Source organism: Mustela nigripes, chromosome 2 (genome assembly GCF_022355385.1).
Source record: "Mustela nigripes isolate SB6536 chromosome 2, MUSNIG.SB6536, whole genome shotgun sequence".
NCBI classification, from domain to species: domain Eukaryota; kingdom Metazoa; phylum Chordata; class Mammalia; order Carnivora; family Mustelidae; genus Mustela; species Mustela nigripes.
The window spans coordinates 163,567,919-163,586,963 of NC_081558.1; the positions used below are offsets into that span (position 1 = coordinate 163,567,919).

General features: G+C 36.1%; 1 protein-coding gene across 1 annotated transcript in view; it reads right to left on the reverse strand.

The window, feature by feature from the left end:
* The window catches only part of LOC132010210 (T-cell receptor-associated transmembrane adapter 1), a 67,809-nt gene extending 52,837 nt beyond the window's left edge, over nt 1–14,972 (reverse strand). The window contains exons 1-2 of the mRNA XM_059388135.1: nt 14,788–14,972; nt 1,556–1,666 (exon numbers count right to left, since the gene is read on the reverse strand). Coding sequence (XP_059244118.1) covers nt 1,556–1,666; nt 14,788–14,794 — 118 coding nt within the window. The 5' untranslated portion in view covers nt 14,795–14,972. The remainder of the gene's footprint in view (nt 1–1,555; nt 1,667–14,787) is intronic.
* Between the last annotated feature and the right edge of the window lie 4,073 nt (nt 14,973–19,045).

Genomic DNA, 19,045 nt, shown 5'->3' on the forward strand with positions numbered 1-19,045 from the left:
AGCCACCCAGGTGCCCCTCATCATTTTCTAATACAAGTGACAGTATTATCTGCATTCATAAAATATCTTAGTGGAGAAATTAAAATATAGTCATTTTAAGCGAAAAGTGTTGCTCTTAGCTCATTTTTTTCTATGACGGAAGCCTTTTTCAAAAATGTTAGAGGATGGGTCATTCATGCATCTGACTTATGAAATTTGTTTCAAAAAACATTTGATTTAAAAAAGAATTATTAATTGGGTTATGGACATTGGTAAATGTATGTGTTATGGTGAATGCTGTGAAGTGTGTAAACCTGGCAATTCATAGACCTGTACCCCTGGGGCTAGTAATACATTATATGTTAATAAAAAATAAAAAATTTTAAAAAAAGAATTATTGAAATCATTGCTAATGAAAAAGCATTGCCTGGCTGGCATTTTAGGCTTAGAAATGATGTAATAGAGATCCTAAAGGAGTGTTGGGTTTCTGGCCAAGGATAGTTGGTACACAATGTAAAAGCAACGTGTGCTGGTGGGAACCACTTTGAACAGAGAATTAGATAGGACCCTTATCCTTGACTTTGTTATTGAGTAGACGTGTGACCTCAGCTATACCGCTTGACTTTCTAGTGCCTTTTGTCTTTTTTTGAGAGGCGTGACAGTAACATGTCTTCATATTTTATATTTGTGTTATCCCAAGAGGATCAAGGACTCTCCCAGATTCTAACTATTGTCTAAATTAGCTTCATGCAGTTTTTCTTGGTCATGTGTCTAATGCAATTTTATTAACTTTGTTTTACTTCTTCTCTGTTAAATGTACTGTTAAAATGTACTGACATTTTTTTTCTATTCATTATAACCACTGAAATGTCCTGCTCCCAGAAATAGCTGGATTTTCGTATTCATCCATCCATCCATCCATCCATCTACCCAACACACTTGTATTGAATGCCATTGGTGTGCAAAGATTGTGCCATCGCTGGGCATTGAGCTATTTCAGTCATGTTCATGAGGGTGAGTCACATGGCTAAAACTTCTGACCAGCTTGTTTAAAGGAACAGCTAGCTAACCCCAGGAGTGTTAGAAAATAAGCTTGTGGATCAGCCTGTTGTTTTGCCATTTTTCTTCTGATCCCAGGCCAGCTACCTGTATTTCAGAGGTTCTGACTGATGCTGAGGGGTTTGAGTAGGCTTGAGTGGAAGCTTGAGGATTTGGGTCGCCACTCTTTCCATCAGCTATCAGTGAGAACTTTTATAGCTGCTGCAGAAGAGGCTACAATTTCACGAGCTGTTAAGTTGGAAAAGGAAAACTACATTTTACCAGGACAATTCCTTCCTACTCTGTATTTGTTAAGGCAGAGATAAAGCCAAGATTGGGAGTCTGTTTATATTCTAATATGATGGCATTTTTAAATTAAGAGAAACCTAAGGGTAGAAAAAAAGTATCATATAGGAGTCCTACAGATGAAAATACCCTACTTCATGACATTTCATAAAATTGTCTTCTTCTGTAGGTTTTCCAGGGACTTGTTTCTATTCAAGTTGGTACTATCTGGCTATTTTTCAAAATGTCTTACCTTGTCGCTGCTTTTCCACATAGTGGGAAATATTGAAGATCAGTGATACAACCAGAGCTAACCCCAAAAAGGCTACAATTATCCAGGCATAAAACTGGCATTCAGAGTTTCCTGGAAAAAAACAAACAAACAAAAAATACCTATATCAACATCATAGGTGCTCACCAATTTGTTTTGAATTGAATATTCCCACAATTAAAACCATAGTTTTTATTCATAATGAAGAACAAATCCTCTGCCAAGAAATTAATTACCATTGACAGACAAAGCTGCCTTACAGATTTCAAATGGGTATTGCTATTATGTCCCTGTATTCAGCATGGACAAAAGGAAGCAAGTTTCCCTCATTCTCAGTGTTGATGAAATGAAAGATGTTTTTAGTCTAGCTGCTAATATTTGACAACTGGTGACAGATTATTAAGACTTTGATTCAAAATGAAAATCATCCAGATTATCCAGAATGATAATTTGCCCTACTTTTTCCCTTTCTTTAATCTTCAGATATAGTCATATATACTTTTATTTATGGAAAACCACTTATCCCCTTCTATAAATAGTTATGCTTCTCTTTACCCTTGTGTAGAGATTCTTTTTTCATTCCTGAGCCATAGGGGGCTTGTGGGCTATTGCCTATCAGTTGTCCTTGGTTATTTATGGTAATCTTTACATGTATATGAGTGTTTTATAAGATAATTACCCTGATTTTATGTATTTAGATATATGTATTATGTGTATATTTATGTATAATGCGTATATAAAATACATTATATTTACATATAAATATATTGATTTTATATGTAATACATATATAATATGCATATGTGTATACATATAGTCTATACCATATATCATATACTATATAAACATTATATATTAATTATAAATGTATATTTATTACATGATTTATATTTTATTAATATGTATTTTATATATATTTTACATATGTATATATTATAATTTTATATATTTATATATATACATATATATGTATAAGAATTAGACAATTATCTTAGTAGCCAAATAGTCATGTGAATACTGACCCCAGAAAAGTAGCTTATGATTCTCTAACACTGTATATTTATGTGTTCAACCGACATCAGACATCTCTTCTGTGTCAGGACCTGTGCCTTATATTTGGGAATCAAAGGTAAAGAAAACAGAATCTTGGCCCTCAAGGCACTGTTTAGCTGGTGACACAGATGTGTAAAGACAAGCAGAAATGGCATGTGACAGTAGCTACAACAGAGCTTATGTTCCTTCCCAGCCTCGGCTCCCTCTATGACTTCCCCGAATCAGACACCATGCTCGGCCCTTTCAAAGAACTCTAAATAGCATGATGTTAGATGCAGAACAGGCAAACCCCTCACAGGAGGGAAATCAGTCTTGCTTCCCTCTCCTGTCTTTAAACCAGCAAATAATCCTTAGACCAAAATGTCCTTTGTGCTGCTCTCTTATACTTATTTTCTATATCTCAAATTTCATGTTTGAATTGTTGTTTTTTGTTTTTTGTTTTTTTGAGTACATATTGACATTGCAGTGTGGTTGTTGAGTCGCTGTCAGTGGACCTGTTTGAGAGGTCGTCTGGTTTCCTTCCTTCCTGCCTGCCTTCAGCCCGCCCTCCCCTACTTCCCTTCCTCCTTCCATTCCCCCATCCCTGCCTTCTTTCTTTCCTTCGCATCATTTATTTTTAAATGAACATTTGTGATATAGATGTACATCTACATATTTGCATATAATTTGCATATTGCTTATTTATATATACTTTGCTTTTGTTTGAACTAGTCTGTGGCTCTTTAAACATAAATCTGTCTACTAATGTCTGCAACCTCCTTTTTAATTTCATACTATGTTATTTAGGTGTTCGAAATACCATGAAGTCCACAAAGGATAGAACCATCTCTGCCTTCTGCTCTGCAGTGCGAGGCATAATATACATGATTTATAAAGATTTTTAAAGAATTTGTTAATAAATGGGAAAAGGTCGCTGATAATGATAGTGAAATGTGTGGTTTTGTTTTCTTTCTTTTTTTAAGATTTTATTTCTTTATCTGACAGAGAGAGAGACAGCAAGAGAGGGAACACAAGCAGGGGGAGTAGGAGAGGGAGAACAAGCTTCCCACTGCGCAGGGAGCCTGAAGCAGGGCTCAATCCCTAGACTCTGGGATCATGACCTACGCTGAAGGCAGATGCTTAATGACTGAGCCAACCAGGAGCCCCTGGTTTTATTTTCTTTAAGGGACTTTTTATGTTTCATAAAATTAAAGAAAAATGAGAAGACTTGAATAGTTTTTAATTCTCCAATAGACCTATCAATTCATTTGGTTAAAAACACTAAGGTTTAAAAAGGCCTTATTTATTCATCATGAACATCATCCCATAAATATTTATGAGAATTCTACAACATAGTAATCATTAACTACTTAAAATATACCAGAAATTCTAGGTTTTGCATGGTACCGTCTATATTCCTAGAAATATTTCTTTGACTTTTATGTTTATGAAAAGAACACATGTGCCTGCTGAGTATATATTTAAAAAATCCTAGCAATATAAAAAATCTAAGCAATTCCTAGAATAACATGTAAGATTCTCTATTAGAGCATAAATGGGTCACAAATTTTATACTAATTAGCCTTTTTTAAAAAAGTTACCAATGTGTCTGGGGGATGTTTGCCATGTTATTATGTTATTTTTAGTGGCTACAAGGAATTATACAGTATTGCTGTACTATAATTCACCTACCCACTTCTCTAAGATGGACATTCTGATTTTTTAAAATGGTTTCTCTTATAAACAATAATGCAGTGAACTTCACTGTACAGGCCTTTTGTACAGGCATCTGTAGAAAGAGGCTCCTGAGAATATAATTGCTGGGTCTCAGGGAATTTTTAAGACATGCTTTCAAAGAGAGCTTGTTCCCCATTGTGCATTGATAATAGTCCTTCTCAGGTGGTTAATGGGACTATAATTGTGAACAAATGGGACCAGCAAGCTGTCTCAATGGCCAGATGGGTCTCAGTTTCTCTCTCTGCTATCACAATACAAAGGTATTAGTTTATGTTTTCTATTATCAAACTAATGGTTAAATCAATGAATTATGTTATTAAGGACTTCTTGTATTTGTCACTTACAGACCCACAGTCTAGATGCAGTTCTAGGTTCTTTCACATCTTAAATCTTAAGGCAATTTGAGGGCACATACTATATTTTCTATCGAGATAGATCACAATTATCAATTCAGGATATTCCGTCTGTCAAGTAGACTCAAATCACTCACCCTCTACAGTCACTGTATTTGGTAACAAATAAATGAACTTCAGTTGCTACACAGAGGCCAGATTTGCTGTATGTATCATTCTTGTTCACAATTAAAAACAATTAGTAAACTGAGACAAGCAAAAACAGAAAGCTAAGAATCAACCACAATCCTGTTTTCAAGAGATGACCCCTGTGAACACCTTGGTTCATATACTTCCAGTTATTTTTCTCCGTATAAAAATTGTTACAGACAAAGACATATGATTCATTTATACTGACTATACTATTATCTACTTTCATTCCAATAATCTATAGTGTGTTTCTTTTCCTATAAATAAAATATATGTTCATTTCTTTTAGCTGCCCTATATCCCATTGAGCGAATTTTCCATAATTTAAACAATCCCTTATCATTAGATATTTAAGTTGCTCGTGATTTTTAGTTATATAAGCAATGTTGTGGTGAATATCTGTAGCTACAACTATATATCCAATCTTAATTTTTTCCCATGTTAGAAATTCTTGATTTGCTAGATCAAAGGATATACACATCTTATAGGATTTTAATATAATGATGGCTCAGGTTTTAGAACACAATATTAAGCAGACCCTTTCCAGGTTGATCTGGCCTCTTTTCCTATTATTGCAATTGGTCCGGACTTAAGGTTTATGGCTCTTTTGGTTCATTGAACACCATTCCTGGTAGCTACTATCTTTCCACACACTGTCTCATATAGTTCCCTCCTTTGTGGTTTTTGGAGGAGATTGTTCACTTGTCTTTTCTCCCAGGAGAAGGAACTTGCTCCTCTCTCTGCCCTAAGCATAGAGAACATCACACTTTTCTTTCCTCACCATGAACTATTTCCACAAAATATTACTTTAGGTTTCTTATCTTTTAGGACTTATTTGCTATGCCTGCCCAATAATACACCATGCTCCAGTCATTCTGAGACACTTAAGATTCTCAGCAGATACCATACTTACCATCTCATGTCCTTATGTCTCTGTGTATTTGCCCCTTTGCCCGAAATGCCTTCCCCCTTAACTATTTAACAAGTTCCTAGTCATCCTTCAAGACTGCATTTTCTTTGAAGCGTTCACTCTACGCTGCCTGTCCCCCACCAAGTGATATCTTTTAGATCTCTGTAATTCAACAAATATTGAGGTAATATTTGTTGAGGTAATCATTTATGTGTAAAATTCTCTCCCTACTTAACTGAACTTCTTGAAGGACTGAAAGGTCATATTCATTGTGGTCTTCATGCTTCAATTTCCTCATTGTACCTAGTTTTGTGGAGATTGAGATTTATAGAAGAGTGTTCCTCATTAATAAGATGCTCAATAAATGTGAGCTATTATTCTTTAAAAAAATTTTATTTGAGTATGGCTGACACACAATGTTACATTAGTTTCAGAGGTACAACATTTCTATATGTTATGCTAGGCTCATCGCAAGTGTAGTTAGCTTCTGCTGTCATACAACACTGTTACAATACCATTGACTGTGTTCTCTTTGCTATACTTCAATATATAACTGAGAATTATTGTTATTCTCATCTTAATACCAGTAAGATTCCAATTTTTATTTCTGCAACCTACTTCTGCAACCTATTCAGAGAGCAAAGTAGGTTCTCACTAAGCATGTATCAACTAACTAAATAGAAAATGAGTGGCATGAAGATGGAAATGTAATGACTAGGGCCAACAGAAACGTTCTGATCAAGTATGAGGTCTAAACACACCCACAACTTTGGGAAGACAAGCTGAAGATTCTATTACATTTTTCTCTAGTACTGTTGAGAAAGTACCTACCTTCCAGCAGCTAGGGACCAGATCCTTGTGAGAAGTAGAATAGCACATTAGGCCACTGTAATCTTGGTGTAAGTGCTCATCTACAACAGTCTAATTCTTTCTGCCCTGAATATGTATTTACTGAAAAACCTACAGATTATTTTTTTTCCAGGAAGTTTAGAACAAGTGGTTTGCATTAACAGCTACTGATATGATTAAATTTATGGGGTGTCCACCACTCTAAACATAAAATTTTCTTTTCTTGTTTAAAAATTAGTCTTTGCGGCACCTGATAGTTCAGTGGGCTGAGCCTCTGCCTTTGGCTCAGGTTATGATCTCAGGGTCCTGGTTTCGAGCCCCGCATTGGGCTGTCCGCTCAGTGTCCCCTGTCACTCTCTGCCTGCCTCTCTGTCTACTTGTGATCTCTGTCTGTAAAATAAGTAAATAAAAGCTTTTTTAAAAATTTAAAAAGTAAAAATAAGTCTTTAAGGAGTTTGGTTGGGGTCAGTGAAATCTCTGGGGAAAGGAATTTAGAAAAGACCACTAGTTGAGGTAAGCCGTATGAGCTAGATGCAACCTTAGGAAATTTACACCTGCATAATGCTGGGATGGTAATGGCCCAAGAGTCAGAGTGAGGAGAAGTAATCTCCTCAGAGAATACACAATAACTTCCAGAGACATGAAACGAGATGTGCTTTCACTCTCTTCAACCTTTACCTTAAAGATCAATGTCTTTATGTTCACTTATTAAATGCATACTCTTCCAGTATGAGAATAGAAAAATAAGTGTTTTTCTATGTACTGATAACACGGTTATCATAAATCAAGAGTGGCCTCATGAAATAGTTGTTCTGTCTGGTTATTGTTAGAGAAAGAATGGACAATCTTTAATCTTTAAGTAACTACTTAAAGATCAAATTATTGTTTTAGGCAAATACCCATTTTTTTCAGCCTAGTAATTATATATACCACAATATAGTATAGGTTACTTAAGAACACTTATAACAGCTAATATTTTATAGAGTTGGCCAGAAAGTTGCTTTGTTTCTAATGAAGCATTTGATAGATATATTAATGATTTACTGGTAAGCAAATTGGGTAATTTATAATCTTATGTTAGAAGTAGTCAAATCTAATTTTTACAGATGGCTAACAGACATGAAAAGATTCTCAACATCATTCATCATCAGGGAAATACAAATCAACACCACAATGAGATACCACTTCACACCTGTCAGAATAGCTAAAATTAACAACACAGGAAAAACCACAGATGTTGGTGAGGATGTGGAGAAAAGGGAACCCTTTCACACTGTTGGTAGGAATGCAAATTGGTGGAGCCACTCTGGAAAATAGTATGGAGGTTCCTCAAAAAGTTAAAAATGGAACTACCCTATGACCCAGCAATCACACTCCTGGGTATTTACTCACAAGATACAAAAATATTAATTCAAAAGGTAGGTGTACCCCAGTATTTATAGCAGCAGCATCAACAGTAGCCAAATTATGGAAAGAGCCCAAATGTCCATCAACTGATGAATGAATAAAGAAGAAGTGGTATATATATACAAAGGAATATTACTCAGCCATCAAAAAGAATGAAATCTTGCCATTCTCAACAATGTAGATGGAGCCAGAGAGTATTATGCTAAGTGAACTAAGTCAGAGAAATAAAATACCATATGATTTCATTCATATGTGGAATTTGAGAACATAAGGGGAAAAAAGAGAGGCAAGCTGAAGAAAACAAACTGCTGGAAGGGAGGTGGGTGGGGGATGGGTTAGATAGTTGATGGGCATTAAGTAGGGCACTTGTGCTGAGCACTGGATATTGTATGTAAGTGAGGAATCACTAAATTCTACTCCTGAAACTAATATTCCACTGTATGTTAACTAACAAATTTAAATAAAAACTTGGGAAAAAAAGAAAAAAAGTATGTTTACTTTAGAAAATTTGTAATTAAAAAAAAAAAGTTCAGTCTAGAATTATTGCATCAAATCCTATAACATATACTTTGGGACCTTGATCATTCACTCATGCACATGCTGAAAGGATGCAAAACTGTTTTGGGAAGGAAATTTTCACCTTGTCTTAAGTTCTCCCAGATCTGCCTCTGAATGGATATAGAATGGGCTTCGATGGCTTTCTAAACTGGGACATATACCAGTTATGTTCCTAAAATGCTTTAAGAGAATATCAAAGCTGTTTCCATTTCAGCTGACAATCTGCCTTCAAATGGCAACAGAATCCTGAACTGCAGGTTACAATCAGAAAATAAAAATTAAGAGCGCTTTGTCACTCTTTTTGTTTTCTTCCATTTTATACAATTTCTGCCTATGTTATCAGGGCAAAATGAATCTCGTTTTAGAGAAAAGAACCAGCTGGATGAAATGTGCTATTGAATTCATTAATTATAAGGAGTCTATGGACTAGAAGACATCGTTGAATATATCACTTGGCATCTCTGGTAGAAGAAGCTGGGATCTCCCCAAGAACTGGCACGTTTTCACCCTTATGGTTCATGTGACTATTACCGTCAGCCATCTGGCTGCAATTATGTATCATTTGATAAACAATCTATCTTAAGCAAATCTCTGTGATTATATGATACTCATTTTTGTGACCTAATTGTACCCACTTCTCCTTAATTTTCCTTTGTCTTGATCTATTTGGTTAACCCTTATACAGGACTATATGCTTTATGTACTTCAAATACCTCTCTTTCTGAGGGAGGAGTAAGAAAGCAAAGAAAGAAAGAAGGAAGGAATAATAGATGGCTAGAACTTATCCTTGAGAGAACTAACGATTTACTTTGTACTTAGTTTTTTTTTTTTTCTTTCAGTTCTCATAGTATCTAGTATTTAGTCTATATTCAATAAATAGTTGTAGTTTGGGCAAATAGAATGAAGTGCTGTATAAAAAAGCATACTTCAAGGCAAAGCCCCTCATCTTATTTTTATAATTACACTGATTCTAGCTATAAAATATCCTATCATTTGCACAAAATTATATTTCAATTAGAAGTTCCCCTTTAGCTTCTTTAATTAAAAGGAACACGAAAAAGTTGTATCAGTCCATTAATTGGGACAAGAAAATAATTTGCTCTCAACTACAAAGAAACAACCATGTCAAGATCATGAGCCTACTTATTTTATGTAAAGGCTTTAACAAAATCCTAGTAATTTTCAGGAAATACATTAGCAACAGTAAGACAAGAACTTAGACCATACCATACATTCTTCTAGGGCTCAGTTTTGTCATTTACTGTAACAATTAATTTGTTTCACATAACCAACTGGAGGCCTTTGAAAACTTAGGCCAAATTCTAAAGCATGGGGTTGGTTTAGCATGGTCTCTGTTTTTTTCTGATTTCCGGAGTTTCCAACTCCTATCTAACCTTCTGTTTTCCAAGACTTTTTCCTTGTGTAATGTGATATGAGTTTTAAACAGGCAGATTTTAATTTAGAAACTTTGTATTTCGTGACATTCTTGATAGCTTTCATAATTTTTTTAAAAAAGATGTTAAGTAATCTCTACACCCAACGTGGGGTTCAGAGTCACAAGTCTGAGCCTCAGCTTTCTTAATTTTTTGATTGCCAACAATAAATGCCCCCATTTTGAAAACAAAGAAAACTTACACAGATGAGAAAAACAAAACAAAACAAAATACACATTTAGCTATTGAGTAGCTAAATGGTGGGGATTTTCAACCTGAATGACAGATTTATGTAAGAGTTTACACATACTTTCATACCTCCCTTGACCCAGTTATTTCCCAAGTGCAATATGAGTATCTCCAAACCCATGTGGGTGTCTATTCAGTACAGATAATGTTGCTTATACTATTAGATGCACAAAGTGCTCAAAAGTTCTTGCCCAACAAATGCAATCTTCAGTATCATTATTCCATAATTATAATTACTTTCGTTTAAAAAGCTTTTATCAATTTAAAAAGAACTCCCACACAATTTGAATTTAGCTCTTCACACTGTTAAAAAGCCAAAGGCCTCAAGAAGTTATTAGTGAGGCAATGACAGCTAGGAAAAGCATGATTTAAGTTTCTATCTAGCTTTCAACTGCCAGGGGCTAATCATAGTCTCTCTAATTATAAGACCTCTGACTCCTTTAATGCCAACAGTACTTGGCAGGAACTGTAGCTGGAATTCACATTTGCTTGTGCTCTGGAGGGAAACCCAGCAAATGTATCATTTTTCTGCTGGCAGGTTTGATTCATACAGAAGACTTCACTTAACTAACAATAGAAAAGCAATACATATGATGCCTTAATTGTTTTCCTTCAGGGAGTCTGTAACTGACACAATTGTATGAGTTTATAGTTTATAGGATATGGCTTTTCAACATGGTTTCTTTCCCTTGGCTTGCAGATTCTGTCAGAGCAGTGACCATCTCCTTGTTGCATTCCATGAGTACGTGTATCTGCTTTAGGCACCCCAGAAAGTTCAAAGAAAAAGTTCTGATATATCATATCCCCATGGATCCTATGCATAAAAAGAGTTTTTTTATTACTGACAGTTAATGACAGTTTGCCGGGGAACTAGATGCATTCCTGAGGCCTCTTTGCAGCACGCTGTCACTATCCACACAGCCCCCTATCCCACTACCATCCATCCCCATCACCCCATCAATAAAAGGCATTAAGGGTCATTGATAGACGCACTGGAAGGTATTCTGAAATCAACTCTCAGGCTTTCGAGTAAATAAGATATTGTTTTTAATGCAAATCTTGGTATCTGTCCACCTTAAGTAAGGATCTGGTATGAACAGAGGGTTATTTGAGAAATGGATGGTGTCTGTTGGGGGAAGGACAGTGATGGGGAGAGGGACGATAGCAGTACAGGGCATTGGAATGCCTGCTTCAAAGTGCAGAGGGAGACTGAGTGAAGACACTTCCTAGCTGTGTGACTTTTTGCATCTCACTGAACCTCACTAGGCCAATTATAACTCTGGAGTTCAGATCCTCAGCTGTGTGACATATTTCTAGCACATCATAGTTGCTCTTAGCCAAGACTTAACTGAATTTGTTAAAGGGAACATAACTGTGGAGGGAGGTATGGGAGAGATTTTAAGACTCTCTGATGGAGAGGAGAAGTGAGTTGAGGGAAATCATAGGGGGAGACAAACCATGAGAGACTGTGGACTCTGAGAAAGAAACTGAGGGTTTTGGAGAGGAGGGGGAAGAGGGGTTGGGTGAGCCTTGTGGTGGGTATTAAGGAGGGCACGTACTGCATGGACCACTGGGTGTAGTGCATAAACAATGAATTATGGATCATGGAAAAAAATTAAATTAAATTAAATTAAAAAAATAAAATGTACAACCTCAAAAAAAAAAAAGACACTATGTTATAATTTCCCCAGGACTGGACTACTTGTCAATTTTATAATTAAACTTTAATTGGGATTGGTCAACTTGAGAAACCCTATTGGGATTAAAGTGCTGGCCAAATTCATTGTTTGCGTATAACACCCAATGCTCCATGCAATCCGTGCCCTCCATAATACCCACCACTGGGCTCCATTTTATGTATGTACTTAATTGTTTTCTGTTGGAGAAGCACCTTGGCAAGATCCTCTTAGGATATCATGGGTGTATGGGAAACCTTCAGCCAACAAAATTTTAACTATCATGTTTCTTTATTGTTGTAAGAAGCCTGTTAATTTTTTTTCTTTCCTCTTTCTAGTTCTAGAATAATTAAATAAAATTCAAAATGCCTGGAAATGTGACCAATAATGATGTTGATGATTTTTCCTGGATTGAAATCCTTAATCCTTTCTTAAAATCACTGCACATATTACTTAAATTAAATGATGAAACACATTATCTTTGACCCATCTTTAATTAAAAGAATACCTAAGTTTAAAAGATGATTAATAAATTAGTCCTATCTCATCTCTAAAGGAAAGGCTCATTGTTCTCAGAAAAGCGATTGAGGCTCAAGGAAAGAGAAAACCGTGTGAAGACAATGAAAAAAAAATTTTTTTTTGGAAAAGCAACAATCTGTACCTAAGTTGTGGATCACTTTGTAAACTAAATTAATGGTAGCCCTCAGGAATTGTTCTCACCAGTTGATTCAGCTAATATTAACTTTATGTGTATGCAGAAACATGGTAGGAATTATGATATTGGCCAATTTATGAATGCAGTAAGTGCAAGGCATTTAGGCAGGAGAAACCCAATGATACTTGGGGGTTAATTTCTTACATTGCTTTACTTAACTAGGAATAATTTTGCTTTTTCACACTAATTTTCTTTGTAACTTCACCTATCTAAATGTAAAAAATACTGTTGTCTGACTCTTCTTTCACATTAAAGTCTTTTCCCATCCTTTTAAGTTCTATGAGTTTTTGACAGCAAACCCTTGATATTTTTTATCTCTTCTGTGGCATTGCGGAAGGTCTCAACTGTCAATGGGGAACTCCTATATTACCTATAAAGGGAACATCTAAACTACAAAATTGTAGGGAAGAAATTGTATCATATCCCTCATAAAATTAGCATTAATGAATCCTGGAAATAGTTGAATGTTATACTCAACGTCTTTGGCCTTCCCATGCTTCCTGAGTTCCCCCAACACCATCAGCTCATGAGAACTGTTCGTAATATTGCCATGTCTATTTTTTGCAGGGCACTGGCAAAACTGGAACAGTTGTTTTGTTCTTTGCTAACCTATGAACCTAGAAAAAATAAAGATAGGTATGTAAATCACATGTCAGGCTTATGCTCCCTGTGTGATTAATCCAATCAACTGATTTTAAAATCAGCAAACAAAATACTGGGAAGAAAATTCACAGAAATTATATATAATATCTTTACCCTATCAATGGCTCACACAAATTGATATTAGAAGTACTGTAAGCACTATAATGAAGCAAAAGATATAATTAGACAATGCACAGATTGCTTGATGCTAAACAGTTTAAAAACCCATTTAAACTGTTCAACTTCATTATAATCAATGATTATCAACAATGGGTTAGTATATTACGCTTTTATCAGTAAAGATTTTTTTTAGGGGATACCAGCCTATTCAGGAGAAACACACTAGAATGAGAGTGGATTGGCATAACTCTTGAAAAAGCAACTATATAATAATGAGATTTACAGTGTTTGTAACCTCTTACTCAATAATGCCAAGTCTAGAAATTTTTCCCAAGAAAATGACTCTTAATATAGGAAAAGTATAGAGATGTTCATCTTTCTGTCATTTGAAATATAACACAGCTGTTTAAAACACAAATGTCCAACAACAAAGAAATAGCTAAGGAAACTATAATTAGCCTAATGGATGTCGTTGTCTACATTCTTCTAAAATGATTAGGCAGAAATCATCATGAGAAGGGAAAAACTTATACTCTAATGTTAGCAAAAAATTCTTAGTATATGATTTTATATTCACTATTATTTCAGGTATGAAAAGCAAAACATGTAGAATGTGTTGAAATAAGAGTGGGAAGGAAATACAACATAATACCTTGTGTTTTTTTTGAGGTGGCGGGAACTATGTAAATATTTTTCTTTTTCATATATATTTCAGTCCTCTTACTTGGTATAGTGTGTATCTTTTCTTTTACAACAAAAAGATACTTACTAAAGACATAAAAAGTACACAAAACATTAAAAGGGGTATGAACCATCAACGTGGAACAGATACTCAGCTAATCAATGGGGATTCAAGCCTTGTGATCCATGTCACAAAGATCAAATTTTCACTGGCCATTGCAGAATGGTCACCTCTCTGGTATCAGCAATTGGGTTAATTTCTGGGAAGATATTACAATTCTTAAACTCAAAGGAATTAGAAATGTGGTTACTACCGACCTGTTTTATAACTAAAGAGGAATATGCATGATCAACAAAAGTTTAAAAATAACAGATACTGTAATTGGCATAATTATCAATGAACACTAACTGAACAGTTACAACTAGCTTTATCTTATGCAACTTCCCATTTTTTTCTTCTAAGAGAAAATAATCAACTAATATTTACTACAGTCTTTCCAAGTATGTTCTAAATTATACTAAATGTTATCTCACATTTTAAAAATAATGTATAAACTAATTTAATCCTCAAATCTTAAGTGTTTTTTTGGTTGGAGTGGTGGAAATTATTTCGTGAATTTTTAGGCACAGGAATAGAATGAAAGAATTAAAAATGCCACTTACCTGACATGCTTCCTTTGTCAGAGAAATCCTTATGTAGCCATAAGGGAAATGTCTGGATTAAAAAGGCTCCCACAAACTCCTTTTTTCTTGGTAAAGGTGCTCTGGTATTTTAGAAGCAGTGTGCCAGTAAAACGTGTCTGTAACCGTACCTCAGGTTTCTCTCTTCTGTGTTTTAAAATCTTTTGTGTGTACTTTGTTCAGTTACAAACAGGAAATGTGGTGATGGAGGCTTCTAGAGGTTTGATCTGAAACCAGTATGCTCTTAAATTTTTGTGTTACGTGAGAAAAAAAAATCCCACAAGCTTCTGTATTCTGGTATTTGGATTTTTATCAATACCTAAATCTAATTTTAAAATGATAATAAAAGCAAAGTATGAATTAGCCCAGGAGGGAGTCCCCCATGCCTTTGCAGAGAATCCAGGGATCTCCTCACAAGTGAGTTCACATGGAAACAAACTCAAATACGGTAAACAGGGGAGGAAACAGTGAGAAACCCCCAGGTGTGTTCAGCTTTTGGGTGTGTTTTCTTTGAGGCCCAATGGAGGAAAGGGAATTGAGGCTTTTTGAACGTTATTATGTATCAGGTGCCTTGTGTACCTGGTCCCGCTGGAAGACTGGGTGTCTGCCTTCTTTCCCGCCAGCTCTCACTCCAGCGGACGGGAGTCTGTGCAGTCTAGGGCCACTTGGCAATGAGTTCCAGCTCTAAATGCACACTCCAGTATCTCAGTAATCAGAGGTTCCTAAATGTTAGTATGCATAAGTATGCTATGCAGCTCTGGTTTAACACTCATATTCCTAAGCCTTACTAAACCCAAATATCTGGAGCAGGGTCCAGGAATCTGCATTTTCACAAGTGCCCCATGGTTATTTTAAAATATAAAGGTTCTCGATGATGCTCTGAAAAACGCATGTATATGTCAATGGTAGAGTTCATTTTTAGCATTAGTCAAAGATGATCTGGGCAGTATCTGAATATATGGTTTGTATGTGTTTGGGGGTACATATACCTGCTGCATATTATGTGTCTATGGATGTTTGATTATGGATTCCACCAGTTTTCTTTAGCTATAGAAAAATGACAAACCTGAATCCAGTTTACTGTGAAAGGGGATGCACTTAAACTTTAAGAAGTTAAACTTTACGGGAAATTTAAAAATGAGACTTTTGATGCACAGACTCCGAATAAAAATATTAAATGGCTAGCAGAATATCTTACTCTTGCTGATTTCTATAAGATTCTTGGGGCAGGGAGAGTCTTGATTTTATTCTCCATGAAAACCCCAGCATTTACAATGTTTGGCACACTGTAGTTCTCCATAAATATTCTCACAATGATTGAATAAATAAAAGAATGTTAATCTTCTGCTTTCTCTTTGCTCCATTATAGAAAACAACTTTCTAGTAACCAAAATACAGTGCTGCTTTATTCTTTGAATGAATAAAGACTTAACACTAACAGATTTTTCCAATTCAATTGCTTTCCCCCAAATATTTCTTGTGAATCATTGAATCAGAATCTATAAAACAGAAAGAGATCATGGAGATTCCCTACTCTTCTAAAAAAGCATTTTTAAAATACATTTCATAGAACACTAGGCCTTAAAGGAAACTTGGAGATAAATGCTCCTGCAACAGATATATTTAGAAAAACTATTATTTCACCTTCATGGATACCTATGAGTATATTAAAATCAAAGGTAAGTTCTATAAAAAGTAAACCTGAATAACCACTTTTTTTTTAAAGATTTTATTTATTTATTTGACAGACAGAGATCACAAGTAGGCAGAGAGAGAAGGGAAGAAGCAGGCTCTCTGCCAAGCAGAGAGCCGTATGTAGGGCTCGATCCCAGAACCCTGAGATCATGACCTGAGCTGAAGGCAGAAGCTTCAACCCACTGAGCCACCCAGGCGCCCCCTGAATAACCACTTTAACAGAGCTTTTTCTAAACCTACTTGGCCAGAGAACATTTTATTCAGCACCATCCATTAACAGGGTAACAGGTTGGGATGAAGGAGGCCTGGATGCCCAGAGACCAAGAGCTCAAGGGAATAGAAGTCTCAGGTTCATGTAGGGACCAGAGGACAACAAAGAATTAGAAGGATCCATCCAATAATTAGGTAGGACATAGGAACGGAGATCTGCTCAGGAGGAGGGAGCCCAGCTGTGGGGCAGTTGTGAGGGGTTGTGAGGGACTGGATTTTGGACCTTTCACCATCCATGAAGGTGAAATATTAGTTTTTCTAAATATATCTGTTGCAGGAGAAATTATCTCCAAGTTTCCTTTAAGGCCTTCTTTTTTTTCTAAAAATAGAAGCCTCAGGCTCAAAAGGAAATTGCAGGGGCACCGGGGTGGCTCAGTGGGTTAAGCCTCTGCCTTCAGCTCAGGTCATGATCTCAGGGTCCTGGGATGGAGCCCTGCGGAGCAGAGAGCCTGCTTCCCTCTCTCTCTCTGCCCGCCTCTCTGCCTACTTGTGATCTATCTGTCAAATAAATAAATAAAATCTTAAAAAAAAAAAAAAAAAGGAAACTGCATAGATGGCCTAAGTAGGAGCATGGCAACCTCAAAATCTTGAAACATGGGTAAAGTAGAAACCCATTTATATCAGCAGGGGCTGAGAGAAGATATGGGAGACCAAAGGGGTCTCAAGACTGGAGATTTCTGTGCAGGACTCTCCTGTTCAAGCAAGAATAGAGTAGAGGATGGGGAAAGAAGGAGCAGGGATACCCTGGTTGATCCACAGAACTCAAGTCCATCAGTGGTTGGCTTCGGTTACAGAGAAGGTCAACTTTAGGGAGAATAATTCAGGTGAAAATACAGGAATCCTGCAGTTACCCCAGAGATGTACATCTCAGGACAGCCCAACAGGGACATAATCTCAAACCAAGTGGGCCAGTTGGGCCAGCACCCACAGCTACCTGAGGGCTTCCCTGCCTCGAGTCTATGTGACATCTACCAGTCTGCAGAAATCTGGGGAAGGCAAGAGCAGAGGAGACAATGGGGTGATCAAGAAAGGGTATACCCTATTCCCTCAGGTCAGCAAGGCAGCCTGTGGTACATGTTGAATGGTTACTTAATGGTTTTACCCAGTTAATGAACATAACCCACGACTGACATTTCTAAAATGATAAAACATCTGCTGATAGACCTGAACTACTTCACAATTTCTAATTATTATAATACTTTTGAAAAGTGATCTGCATGACAATGTTCCCCATTCTGTAGATTTGTAAAATCAGGAGATAGAGCAAGATTGTCCAAGGTCACACAAAAAGTCTGTGCCTGTGCATTAGATGGCTTCACATATGTTTGAAATTTGTCAGGAGAGAAAAAAAGATAGCTTTTCATTAAATATAGGTGTCTGAACACATGGAGACATTATCAGAATATAAAAAAGCCTATGGATTTATATTTGTTATGAAATACACTAGCGAGTGCAATTGGAGATTTGAATGATGGCTTTATGAGTCCTATTCAAATAATAAATAAACATGAGGCTTCTGTAGTACTTTTTAATGAGTTGGGTTATTGAAATGAAGTTTAGCAGATAGTGGGACTAAGCAGATTTGTCCTGACAAGCTTGGAGCAGTTAAAAATATACGGAATTTTGGGGGAAGGTATGTGGCTCTGATGGGCACCTGTCAAGAAATGAGAATTTTAAGGCCAACAAGATTGAAGTTTTGTCGCCCCCCACCAAGAAAAAGAAAAAGAAAAACATATCAGAATGGCAGCTGCCATTCAGAGCTCCCGCACTCAGAAAAATGGGTCGTAGTTTATAGAAAGAAGCCCAATTTCCAAGTCTCTTTTTTGATGGTCACCTATTATCTTTATTTTAATCTTTATCACCATAATATTTTTATTTATACTTGTATATATCATATAAGTATATATACTACACATACATATATATGAATATGCATTTTAAAGTTTACAGGGTTTCAAACCATTAACAGTAGTTACTAATAGGGGATTACCTGGAACTCTGGCTTTACACTTTACAAATCTGTCCATTGTTTAAATGATTTCCAATAACATGCACTAAATAAAATGGTTGGAATAGAAGATGCCTCCTTATTTTTTAAAATTGTATTTATTTATTCCAGAGAGAGAGAGAGAGAGAGAGGAGGAGCAGACTCCACATTGAGCATGGAGCCTGATGCAGGGCTTGATCTCAGGACCCTGAGCAAGAGTCTGGCACTAACTGATTGAGCCACCCAGGCACTAAAGATGACTCCTTATTTTTTTTTTTTTTAAGATCA